The 13,330-nt window shown below is 41.2% G+C and overlaps 1 protein-coding gene across 7 annotated transcripts in view; it reads left to right on the top strand.

Annotated features, from left to right (window-relative positions):
• The window catches only part of WBP2NL (WBP2 N-terminal like), a 34,860-nt gene extending 22,259 nt beyond the window's left edge, over nt 1-12,601 (top strand). For 2 of the 7 annotated variants that reach the window (XM_072843706.1, XM_072843708.1), the window contains exons 6-8: nt 1,498-1,981; nt 11,318-11,387; nt 12,471-12,601. In XM_072843706.1, coding sequence (XP_072699807.1) covers nt 1,498-1,916 — 419 coding nt within the window. In that variant the 3' untranslated portion in view covers nt 1,917-1,981; nt 11,318-11,387; nt 12,471-12,601. Of the gene's footprint in view, nt 1-1,497; nt 1,982-9,997; nt 10,115-10,531; nt 10,693-11,317; nt 11,388-12,470 lie in introns of those variants that run through there. The other 5 variants (XM_072843713.1, XM_072843711.1, XM_072843709.1 and 2 more) reach the window with 4 other exon arrangements.
• Nucleotides 12,602-13,330: the final 729 nt, after the last annotated feature.

The raw sequence follows: 13,330 nt of genomic DNA, 5'->3' as shown, positions 1-13,330 counted from the left end.
CCCAACCCCAGATCCCGGGATCATGACCTGAGCCGAAGGTAGGCGCCCAACCGCTGAAGCCACTCAGGCATCCCTCAGTGTGTGTTTCTTTAACTTCATCTTACTTGAAGTTCATTGAGCTTCCTGGATGTTTATATTCCTGTTTTTCATCAAATTTGGGAAGTTTACAGCCATTATTTCCTCAGATATTTGCCCTGTCCTTTTTTCTACTCCTTCTAGGACTTCCACAGTGGTATGTCGGTCTGCTTGATGGTATTCCACAGGTCCCTCAAGTTCTGTTCACTTTTCTTCAGTGTTGTTTCCGCCTCTCTGTTCCTCAATCTCTACTGTTTCCGTTGTCCTATCTTTGAGTTGATGGATTCATTCTTCTGCCTACTCAAATCTAAATTTGAATCCCTGTAGTGAATTTTTAATTTCACTTACTGTACAATTCAGCTCCAGAATGTCTTTTTGGTTTCTTGTTATGTTTTCCACCTCTACTGAGATTTGTGTTTGGTGCACACATCATTTTCTTTACTTCCTCCGCATTTTCTTTTAGTTTTTTGAGAATCTTTAAGACTATCCTTTTAAAGTTTTTTCTAATTAGCCCAAATATAAATATGGATTACCACAAAATGGCTTGATAGTTGTCCATTCGTTGACTCAGTTAAACCACTTTGGGAATGTAGCTAAGGAAATAAGTAAAGCCCAGGTTTGTTGTAATCTGAATTAGAAAGTTGGAAACAGGTGCCTCGGGGGCACAGTTAAGTGTCAGACCCTTGGTTTAGGCTTAGGTGGTGATCTCAGGGTCCTAGGATAGAGCCCAGCCTTGGCTTCCACTCAAGACTTCCTCCCTCTCTCTCTGCCCCTGACCCCCTCCTGTGCTCAAGCTCTCAAGTGCTCTCACTGTCTCTCTCAAATAAATAAAATCTTAAAAAAAAAAAAAAAGTTGGGAACAACATACTCTCCTATAGCAGGGGAATTAAGTAGCACCTATCCATATGATAAAATATTGTCTAGCTTTAGTGTATGAAATATGTTAATAATACAAAGAAATTTTTTATAATGTTAGATGAAAAGAGCCAGATAAAAAAATACATGGGTGTTATGATCATGATTATATAAAAATATTAACAGATCCTACAAAGAAATACACAAAAATATTAAGTTTTTGTCTCTGAAAGTGGAATTATAGATGACTTTTAAAGTTCATCTTTTTTCTATTTCCCAAATACATATTTCTCATATTACTTTCTTCATAAACAAAATTTGTTAGGTAACATATATATTTGAGCACAAATATAAGTAATGTAGAGATATAACTGTAGGGTTATTTTTCTTTTAATTTGAACCCCTCTACAACAGGAAATGATAAAGCCTTCACCTGGTAGTGGCTGAAGGATCTGGTTTTAGCATTATTCTGCCTGAATTCTATTCCTGTGTCAGTTTGCTTTTTCCTCCTTACCTATTCTTTGTCCACTCTAAAAAAGAAGTAACTGAATTTTTTTTTCCTCCCAGCATACCCATTTGTTGTCTATGGACCCCCACAGGCAGGATATGGACCCCCAGAGGTGGGATATGGACCCTCACAGGCAGGATATGGACCCTCGCAGGCAGGATACAGACCCCCACTGGTGGGATATGGACCCCCACAGGTGGGATATGGACCCCCACAGGGAGGATACGGACAACCACCTGGAGTATATGGAATCCCGCCTGCAGGATATGGAGCTCTACCAGCTGGGAATGAAGCTTCAGCATCTAGAAATGAAGTCCTCCCAGCTGCAAATGAAGCCCCACCTCCAAGATATGAAGTTCCACTTGCTAGAAATAGAGTTGGGTCTGGCAAATATGTGGTACCTCAGCCTTCTCAGTATGACACTTCTCTTCCCCCTGCCTCATCTTCTGAGGCCCGTCCACCATCTTCTCTGATATAACCCTTGAAGACTCACCAAGCAAAATGGCACCCAACAACTGAATAATGATAATAAGGCAGACTCAGGTATGTGAGTAAAAGCATATCTGAGGTAGTGTGGCACCCTGGGGAAGGGCAGTGTTAGGGGGAGGATAAAGCTTTACTTCCATCCCTAGACTTTGCAAGCGGAGTTAACTCTTGATTAGATGGGCAAAGGAGAAGTAGAATTAGAGCTAATTCTCCCATAATTTGGTTGACATTGGGCTGCATTTTTCAATATATGTGAGCGTGGAAAAAGCTTCCTGCCTTTCTTTCTTCCTTCCCTCATTCAAGAAACATTAACACTGTTAGAAATCTCAAGTTGAACACTTAATTGTTTTTCATAGCATTGTTTATATTAGTAAAGGATGGACCAACCTAAATTTCCAATAGTGAGAATTTCATAAATCATGTTGCATCCATACACTGGAATATTATGTGGCCATTGAAAATGATACTTGGATGTGTAGGGTAAAGCTTCTTTAAAAAGATCAAAAACAATGAAACAATAAAAGAAAGCAGTGATAAGTTTGAATATATCAAAATTTGAAACTTCTGTATGACCAAAATTAAAAGATAGGAGAAAATCTCCAACATATGTGTTAAATAATTTATAGTCAGAGTATATGAAGAACTCCTACAAGTCAATCAAAAAGAAAAAAATGGACAAAAGATGTGAATTCCCAGTTAACTGAGGCAATAGAGTGGCTCAGAAGCTTTTGGAAAGATGTTTATTCAACTTGACTAGTGTTAGGAAAATGCAACTTAACATGAAAACAATTTTCCAAAGATTTACAAATATTGAAAAGATTGAAAAATTTAAGTGTTGGGAAGAAACGCATGTGGGAAAAAGGTTATTTTATACAATATTGGTGAGAGTGTAAGTTGGTATGCATTTTTAGAAGGAAATTTGACAGTACCTTCTAAAAGTTAGAAGAAACCAACTCTTGATTTAGCAGTTTCACCTCTCAGTATCTATTCCTGAGAAATACTTGTACATGTGCACAAAGATGCCTTAGGAAGATGTTATTACATTGTTTCTAATATCACAACATTAGAAATAACCTGTGTACACTAATAATATTTATAAAAACTATGGCACATAGGCTGCATAGGCAAAAATTTCTGTCTTAGTGTTCAATAAGAAAGACAATTTGTGGGGATTATATACTACAGTGATTTTTCAATCCCATCAGACTGAATGTGCCCATAACAAATACTTTGTAATGTCTCCTTTAGATCATTGGAATGAAATCTGTAGACAACTATGATTCCACACTATTTCAACCAAAATCAATATATAATATCATAAATGTGATGTAAAGAAATAGTGGAAAACTAGTTGGTAATAAAATTTTAAGTATTTTAATATATAAATGCTCAAATTCCACCATACTAGAAGACAACAAAGCAATCAAGTGCTCACCTTCCTATACATAGATTCACCAAATTTGTAAACCCTAGGTATGCCAGCTGATTTGTATATGGTGTATTAGTGACTTGAATACCATGCTGGCAATGCCATTGGCAATGTCATTTTCCAAAATGATGAGCAATTCTTGACAAATCTCCAAATAAAACAGTTTAGTTTTGGGGGCAGCCTGGGTGGCTCAGTGGTTTAGCGCCACCTTCAGCCCGGGGTGTGATCCTGGAGTCCAGGAATCGAGTCCCACGTCAGGCTCTCTGCATGGAGCCTGCTTTGCCCTCTGCCTGTGTCTCTGCCTCTCTCTCTCTCTCTCATGAATAAATAAATAAAATCTTTTTAAAAAGTTTAGTTTTCCCTTGATTTACACAGTGATTGAATTCCTGAAAAGTTCTGTATGTATTAAAATCATGTAAAACATGGTTAGGCTCTAGGCTTAAATGATTGTAAGCACATGTTTCACCTATATCAATGGCCAGAGATTCCTTTGAAAGTCATGAGGGGGGTGTAAGATAATTGTTCGGTGTGAGGAACTGCCCTGTACTTTTCAGGATGTCTAGTGTTCTTGACCCCTCACCTGTCAAATACCAACAGTGGCCTCTAATTGTGATAATCAAAAATGCCCCACTTACTTCATAATTTCCCCCGGGGATCAATGCCTTCTCTGCTGAGAATTATCATTGTAGACTATTCTACAATACTCCAAGGTTTTCAGCCTCCTAAAAGCTCACTGTTCCCCAACTTTACCAACTTCCTAATTTCATTGGCCTTTTCTTGCTTTCTTTCAGGCTCATCAAGCCACCTAAAAGTAAGGCCTTAAAAATATTATATCAAGTGTTTTTAGATATTATATAGCAGAAGAGCTTCAGGAGCTATAGTGCACAATATTACCAGACCCAGAAGACATATAAATAATATATTTTTTCTATGCATATTTTGCAGGTAGCTGAAAACATGTGGTACATACAGTGTCTCACCTGACATATTACATTTTCATAGGGTTTTTAAGATCTTATTTATTTATTAATGAGAGACACAAAGATAGAGAGAGGCAGAGACACAGGCAGAGGAAGAAGTAGGCTCTTCATCGGAAGTCCGATGTGGGCCTCCATCCTGGGATCCAGGATCAGGCCCTGAGCCAAAGGTAGATGCTCAACTGTTGAGGTACCCAGGAGTCCCTCTCAGGGTGTTTGTTTTTTAACAGCATTGAAATGTAATTGATGCATTAAAAATTACATATATTTAATGTATAGTTTAATGAGTTTCACAGGCTTTAAGAATTCTTCATAAATAGGGGATCCCTGGGTGGTGCAGCGGTTTGGCGCCTGCCTTTGGCCCAGGGCGCGATCCTGGAGACCCGGGATCGAATCCCACGTCGGGGTCCCAGTGCATGGAGCCTGCTTATCCCTCTGCCTATGTCTCTGCCTCTCTCTCTCTCTCTCTGTGTGACTCTCATAAATAAAAAATAAATAAATAAAAAATAAAAAAAACTTCATAAATATTGTTAGTGGCTATATGATATTCTGACATGGTTGCATTATTACGTATTTTCTCAATCCCTATTTTTTTTTTTAAGATTTATTTATTTATTCAGAGAGAGAGAGGCAGAGAGAAGCAGGCTCCATGCAGGAAGCCTGACGTGGGTCTCGATCCCGGGGCCCCAGGATCACACCCCGGGCTGCAGGCGGCGCTAAACCACTGTGCCACCAGGGCTGCCCTCAATCCCTATTTTAATTGTTTCCAGGTTTTTGCTATTTCAAACAACATTGCAATTAACTTCTCATATATGAGTTTTTTTTTTCCAATCTTGGATTATTTCCTTAAAAGAGATTAGAGTTACTGATTGATGCTAATTGTAACAATTAGGAAACCAGATGCTCCTATGTTGCCAAGGAGAGCCTTCCCTAAGAAAGTGGTGAATGTTAATGGGTCTTAAGTGAAAAGGGGGGGTTATTGAGTCATATATATTTGAAAAAGCAGATGGACAGATTTCTTTACTTCATGACTTCTCAGCACCTTGAATATACTAAGGAACATAAATCTCCAAGAGGGAGATATTTTCAGAATATACATATTTTTACAAAATTATTTGACTATTTTATTCACTAAACATTTTAGAAAAGGGCAGCCCCGGTGGCTCAGTGGTTTAGCGCCGCCTTCAGCCCAGGGTATGATCCTGGAGACTCGGGATCGAATACCATGTCAGGCTTCCTGCATGGAGCTTGCTTCTCCTTCTGCCTGTGTCTCTGCCTCTCTCTCTTTCTCCTCTCTGTGTATTCTAATGAATAAATAAATAAAATCTTTAAAAAATTTAGAAAAACTATTATTCAATGGAACAAACTTTGGGAAACACTTTCTGGAATGAGGGTATATTAGAATTAAAGTATTGTAAGTATCTGGAATATGCTAGCCCTTAAAATTCTTCCCAACATTAGACAAGTCAAGGACCATTCTTTCCCTTGTAAGAAAAAAAAGTTTCATGTCCAGTTTGTAGAGAACAGGAGATCTTCTTGAATAAGGCATATGATAAAATAGAAAGTAGCTCTATATTCCTCTTAGAAATTACTGGCAGAGAGTCATAGGTCTAGGAAGCTGGAATGTCAGTAGCATTTTTGGTTAGTCACTTTTGTGACTGACAATATGCCCAGACACCTGTCATGAAGGAAAGAAGTAAAAAGGAAAACGTAGGTATACTTCTCTAAAGGTTCCAAACCGAGAATTTAGACCATATGGATCTTAAATGTGGGGCACAGGTTCCAGATCTCTTTCTCTTAAACTTTTTTTTAGGAAAGTGATAGGATTTTTTTTTCTTTTCTTTTTTTTAAGATTTATTTATTTATGATAGAAAGAGAGAGAGAGAGAGGCAGAGACACAGCAGGAAGGAGAAGCAGGCTCCATGCCGGGACTGGGACTCCAGGTTCGCTCCCTGGGCCAAAGGCAGGCGCCAAACTGCTAAGCCACCCAGGGATCCCCTAAGAGTTTCTTATTGAACCACCTGGGTGGCTCAGTCTGTAAAACATCTGCCTTTAATTCAGGTCATGATGTCAGAGTCCTGGGATCAAGCCCCACATTGGGCTCCCTGCTCCTCAAGGAGCCTGCTTCTCCCTCTGCCTCCTACTCCACCTGCTGTGCTCTCTCTCTCTCTCAAATAAATAAATAAAATCTTAAAAAAAAATAGCTTCTTGTTTTCTCACTTCTAAACCTCTCTACATGGGCAGAAGTGACAAGGAGAGGGAGATTCTCCAAACCAGAGGAGGAATAAAGTTCCCTCCATTCAGCTTTATGTATACTGGAAACTATATTTCCAGTTTCTGTTGGAATGTGATGGTGAGTTGGGAATAGAGTCAAGGGATGAGGCCTCTTTTATGCTGAAATAGTTCTCTAAATAACTGATATCTAGTGGACATATTCTGGAATTAGAGTTCTAAAAGAGTTGCAGCTAAACTTTGTCTTCTGCTCTTCATTCTAGTCATACCTGTATCAGATGGATTTTTTTTTAAAGATTTATTTATTTATGATAGACATAGAAGAGAGAGAGGAGGAAGAAGCAGGCTCCATGCCGAGAGCCCGACGTGGGACTTGATCCCGGGACTCCAGGATCGCGCCCTGGGCCAAAGGCAGGCGTCAAACCGCTGAGCCACCCAGGGATCCCCTCAGATAGATTTTTAAAAAAGATATATTTGTTAGAGAGAGAATGTGTGAGTAGGGAGAGGGGCAGAGGGGGAAAGTCCTCAAGCAGACTCCCTGCTGAGTACAGAGCCTGGACAGGGACTTGACCTCAAGACCCTGAGATCTTAACTTGAGCAAAAACCAAGAGTCAGATGCTTAACTGACTGAGCCACCCAGGTGTCCCTATACCAGGTGGATTTGAAGTGAGGTTTAATAACCTAGAAGGGTTAGCAAGTCCAAGTCTCCTGAAGGTAGAATTCCATCATGTTCTCCCCTACAAAGGGAACCTGTTCTCCTGTTTCACCAGGCTACCCAAATACAACCAAAGGTTGTGATTGTACAGACATAGGACCAAACAGAGCCACAGTTTGGAATCATTTGGAGATATGTACACACCTATTCTTAGCTCCCACCACCTGGAATAGTTGTTCCCCTAAAGACTCAGTCAGATTCTTTATATAAGAGGCACATTTTATACAGAGAGCTTTGGGTCCTGTGTATTTAAAGGGATCTGATTTTGCTCCACCCAGGACAAATCCAATGAGAGTTCAGCTGGGACTGTTATGTGCTGAAAGGAGTAATGCTGGGTCATTCAGTTCCTCACTGACATTTTTAAAAAAGATTTCTTTACATTTATTAGAGAAAGAGAGCACAAGTTGGGGGGGAGGTGGCAAAGGGAGAGGGAGAAGCAGACTCCCCACTGAGCAGGGAGCCAGATGCAGAACTCAATCTCAGGACCCTGGGATCCTGATCTCAGCCAAAGGCAGACACTTAATAGACTGAGCCACTAGGCACCCCTCCACTAACATTTTGGTTCCTTCCTTCCCTGAGCTGGTGGATTCATTCTTCTTCCTGTCTCTTCCCCAGCTGCAATACAGAACCTGCTCTTGCTTTCTGTATTTTTGTCTCTTCATTTCCTATTAGGAATACAAAGGGAAAGAAGCCCTTTTTTTCTGAGCTATCTGGTAGTGGACCCAGAGGATAAGCGTATTTTCTTTTTCCCAGATGAATGGATGCTTATTGGCATACTAGCTCTTATTGGCCTAGAGCCTTCTTAGCTTGACTGTCCTGTGGAATCAAGCGGAAGATGTATAGTTGGTGTGATTCTTTAATCTATAGATTAATATATGCAGGAAATATTGCATGTCTTTGTTTTCCTTTAGTTTAATTCTGTTATCAAGGTCCCCAGCACCATCTGTCTAGCTGGTGGTCTCCCCCAAACTCTTGAGATTGCAAAGGAATCCAGATCTTATGCGGCATCAAGATACCAGGAAAGCAGTTCCAGGTATCAGATTATTTATGAAACAGCCACTGCCCAGTCCTGGTGGTCCCATTAAGTCTAATAGCTTGGTTGTTTCCTTATGTCCCTGGAATCTTGGGTGGGGCCTGGAAGCTGGGTGTCAGAGATCCAACTCCATGTACCATGTCACCCCCGAACACTGGGAAGCAGGACCCCAATGCCTACTCCTTGAGAGCCTCTAGTTCCTTTCCCAACCTCTCAGATTCTCCAGCCCCCTATATACCTTCTACTTCTTGAGCACCCATTGTAATTCTAATCTCAGGATTTGGGTTTCTACAGAAGAAATAGAGAACCTTTATCTTCATGTAGACTTGGCTTTTCTTGTAGACGTGGCTTTTCTTGCCCACTGCCTGGCTGCTTGCTTGAAATCATGTATGTGTGACTGTATATAGAATGTAAAGACCCAATCCAAATTAATACTGCACAGATTCCCTAGCCATCTGGTAGAAAGTAAAATATATGGTGTCTATCCCAACCTTTACCTGGAGTATTTTTAAGAGAGGGAAGATAGTATGGCACACTCAACCATGGACTGCTGGAGAATAAACTTTTTTTGAAGGTTCTTAAATGGCTCAAGAAGAAGAGAGAGGGTCTATAGATTCAACCATCTGTTTGATTAGTCTAGCTATGTATTTAGTAGCTAATATTTTAAAACTTGTATAATATTAGGTAATTGGCATTTATTATTAAAAAAAAAACAGTTTATTGGGAAGCCCCGGTGGCACAGTGGTTTAGTGCCGCCTGCAGTCCGGGGTGTGATCCTGGAGACCCAGGATTGAGTCCCACGTCGGGCTTCCTGCATGGAGCCTGCTTCTCCCTCTGCCTCTCTCTCTCTCTCTCTGAATAAAATAAATAAATAAATAAATAAATAAATAAATAAATAAATAAATAAAATTTATTAATTGAACTGAATATTATTTAGCAGCAACTAATATTGAACACAGTTGTTTAATTCCTTTTAAGGCCTAAATACTCATTTGACAAATCTTTGAGTACCTTAGTGAAAGCCACTGGGCTAGATTTTTAAATTGTGAGAAAAATCAGGGACAGTTTTATCCTCCACCTAAGAGAAAGGTAACTTTCTCCTGGGTTTGGAGAGGAGTTACTAGAATGTGCCTTGCTTTCCCCTTTGACTGTGTCTGTGTCTAGAATGCTTTCTACCTACCTCTCCCTACTGCAGTACTATGCTCCGTTTGGCTGCCTGGCAAAGTCCTATTCATCTGCTAAGTCCTAACCAAAGGCTCTATGAAACCTTCCTGAATTTCCAAACCATATTCAGATGTTATTTCTTCCTCTGTCCCACTCTTTTTCACAACTCCATTAGAGAGTATTTATAGAGTAAATTATCATTGCTGACTTATATGTCTGTCTCTGCCTTCAACTGTGAGTTTTCTGAGGATATTTATTGGGCCATTACTCCTAGTGCTATAGAGAGGGGATGGAGTTGTTTATAGTCCCTTTCTTCTAAGAACTTACTGACCAGTGTGTTAGGGCAAAAGGGAACTAGTTGTTAGATAATTGTTTGCCTCACCCTGCTACTCTTCTGGAGGATCCAGGGTAAGGAATTTCTGGTTATTGTTTTAATATCGGTTTTATTACTATTTAAGTATGGTAGGGCCAATTAATCGGAAAACAATTGCCATCAAAAAGATAATTTTTTATATATTTACAGATGCAAAGGCAGGGGCATGCCACACCATGGGTGCCACACTGGAAAGCACCAGGGAGGAGGGGAAACTGGACCAGAGTCCTTATTGTAGTTTCCATGAGAAGGAACAGGCAAGGCAGGGTAAGCAGGTTTAGGATTGCACAGTTTGAATAATTTCAGTGGGCTTGGGGGCATAGAGGCTGTCCCTGGTTGTCTAGTAGCTGGCCCGGGGGTAATTAGACCGATAGAGCCTCATAAAAGAGGTGGTTGGGAGAATGGCCCCAGAATGGTCTGCTTCCTTTTTAAAGGCACATTTACTGGCAGATTGTTTACCATCTTTAGAAATTGGCTGACCTTGAGAGGGACAATCCTTTTAAGGGTAACAAGTCCCTAGATGTCCAAGTATCAGAATACAGAAAATAAAAGATATGATTAATACAGCTATAAAACTAGGTTCCTGGCCTTCCTCATCGGGTTCCCTAACTCTGGGTGGAATCTCTGAAAAACAGGGTGAAAACTTCTTTCTTCTGAGAAGATTTTTCTGAACTCCCTTTCCAGAGTTAATTGCCCTTCGGCTGAGCTTTTATTATTTCTGGTAAGAAGCTGTGCCAAACCTATTGGGATTGGTTGCGTGCCCATCTCCTCCATAACCTGTGTGCTGCTTGAGAACAGAGGCTGTATCCCATTGCAGAAATACCTAGCAGAAGGCACTGTACAGCGTAGGTGTCTAGTAAACATTTGTTGCGGGAATAAAGATCTAAATAAATTGTGTTTCTTGATTTATGATATACACACACAATGAATATATACACCACTAAGTTCTAGCCACCAGTTGAAGATTATAATTTACAGAATAAATTTTGTTTGGCAGGCTGTTAGAAAGGATTATAATTTCAGATTTTAGAGAAAACTGTCCCTTCTCTGGCTGGTTGATCTGAACCAACCTGAAGTCATGGTTATGTTTCACTTCTTCCTACCTTACAGCCATGGTTCCTACTGGCCAAAGCCACTGCTGGCAAGGTGGTCCCATAGAACTCATATGGTGTTTAAAGGGCTTTGAAAGTGAATTAGTGATCATTACTAAAGTTGGGTGCCAGGCAATGTGCTAAGGCACTTCATAAAACATGTCTCACTTTATCGCATAGCAATCCAGTGAGGTGGGCACTATTAATTTCTTCATTTTACAGCTAAGCATACTAAAGCTTGGAGACCTTAGGAAACCAAAGAATCCACACCTATTGAGTAGTGGAAGCAGGACATGAATTCAGGCTTCTTCCAGAGTCTGTGACCCTAACCTCTGACTGAGGAACCCATTCCCTACCATTCTTTTTTTTTACTCCACAGGTGCCAGGCAGTAGGAGATGTTTCCGTGCACATGGTGGCTCAATCCTCTCCAGACATCTGTGAGGTCCTGGTGAGCTCTGAGTCCCTTCCTGATTGTGGGCTTGATTCCTGGTGGTCAGAGGGCGTCCAATGTGGTATAGTAGGTCAAAGAGGGCTCATATTTCTCACAGGGCCAGATTGGTTCCAGATCCTCTGCTGCCATGTAACTGGGGTGTGGGGGTTGGAGAGCCTGAGGCTAGCTGCCTTCAAGTCAGCTAAGTTGGTACAGGAAAGAGGGATCTCTTGAGTTTTTCTTGGCCTTGTGCCCTCATCACAGTCCTGCATCAATGGCCCTAGTGATGCCCCTGAGTAAAGGGTACATATAACAGATGGGAGGGGAAGAGTTTGAGAGAGAGAGTAATTATGTCAATTGACCGACCCGTTTATGAGCTAACCAGGCACCCTGCCAGGCACTTCACCGGCATAATCCAGCAAGGTGAATGCTTGGACCCCAGTCTCATAAATTGAGAAACTGGAGCAGAAAGGAAAGCAAACTGCCTAAGGCACACAGCTGGCTAGTAAGTGACAGGGTGTGACCTGAACTAGGTTTTGCTTCTCATTCACACACACTCATTTATTGAATGCCTTTTGTGTCCCATTTCTCTGCACTTGGGATATCAGTGACTATACAAAAGTCCCTGATCTTATGGAGCTTTATATTTTAGTGATACTAAGATGCAGCCAATTCCTAAGTTATATGTTACAATAGGTATATTATATTCAAACTGCAGAAGAAGCAAAGACAGAGAAGTTGATAATAAGAGTTACAGAAAAGTACAGAACAAAGTGCGGGAGACTGGGAATGCTAGGGGTTGGTAGAGGGAGCAGACTGTAGCAGAGCGTTGTCAGGGTAGATGGTATCAGTGAAGATCTGAAGGATAAAGGAGCTAGCCATGCAGATACCTTCTGAAGGGTGTTCTAGGCAGAGGAAACAGCTAGTATAGAGGCAGCTTAATTCCAAGGTGACTCAAGAGATGATGAATGTGAGAAGACTCCTATTTTCAAGGGAGGAAAATGCTTGAAAACAAATTGCAACCCAACCAGAGTGAGAGAGATCTGAACTAGTTTACGTAATAAAGCTTGGGGATGGAGACTGATTTCTAGGTTCTTCTAGGTTCTCGTTAGAAAACAGGCCTCCTTCCTGCCTATGTCCTGAGGAGAAAAGAGAAGCTAATGTAACCGAAGAGGCTGGGGTTACCCTGGCTTTACACCCTGGATTAAAGTCTGCTTGCTGTTGAAACACTTCTTCCGTGCCCTTGGTCTCTGTTTCTGAGGGCATCTGTGATATGCACTGCCTGGTGCTTATCCCTCGGGTCCACCCCATGGGCAGCTGGGACCTGCCTGGACTCTCAGCTTCCTGGCTGGGCTCTACACTTGTCCTGCTTCGATGGTTCATTGTCTGGTTCCAAGACAGATGGATCTTGTTAGTGCTGAAGTCTCTGAATCCCCTTGATGGAGCACTTGCCTAGGTTAGGAAAGTCTGCTTCTGACTCTCCAGAGAGAGGAGGACAGGAGTAAATTGATGCAAGAGCTGTGGGCCAATCACTTGTTCATCGTGCTGCCCAATAATTGTGCTCTGGGCTAAGGATCAGTGCAGGTGAGGCAGCTTTATGTTGTTAGCTCCATGCTGTGAGGAATCACAGACTGCTCCAGAGATAGTTTTATTACATTTTGCAAGTTTCCACCCTGTCCTAAACCCCACCTACCCCTAAAATATAGATTTGTAGCAGATAAGTATTCCACCCTCTGTGTTGTCTCCCTGGGGAGGTTGTCTGGATATCTCCACTTAGCTTGTTCTGATGGTCTTACGTTTCTTGGTCCTCATACCTCTGTTTGGGCCTTGATGTACCTCTGTTTGGGAATTGGTTTAGAAATATTTCCACTCAAGCTTGGGCTTTTCTCTTGGATCTGATTCTGGCATTAGACCTCTGATGATGAATGAGAGAGAGAAAGAGATTCTTTTTTAAAAATATT

Source organism: Canis lupus, chromosome 11 (assembly GCF_048164855.1).
Source record: "Canis lupus baileyi chromosome 11, mCanLup2.hap1, whole genome shotgun sequence".
NCBI classification, from domain to species: Eukaryota; Metazoa; Chordata; class Mammalia; order Carnivora; family Canidae; genus Canis; species Canis lupus.
This window is presented reverse-complemented; position numbering and strand designations above follow the sequence as displayed.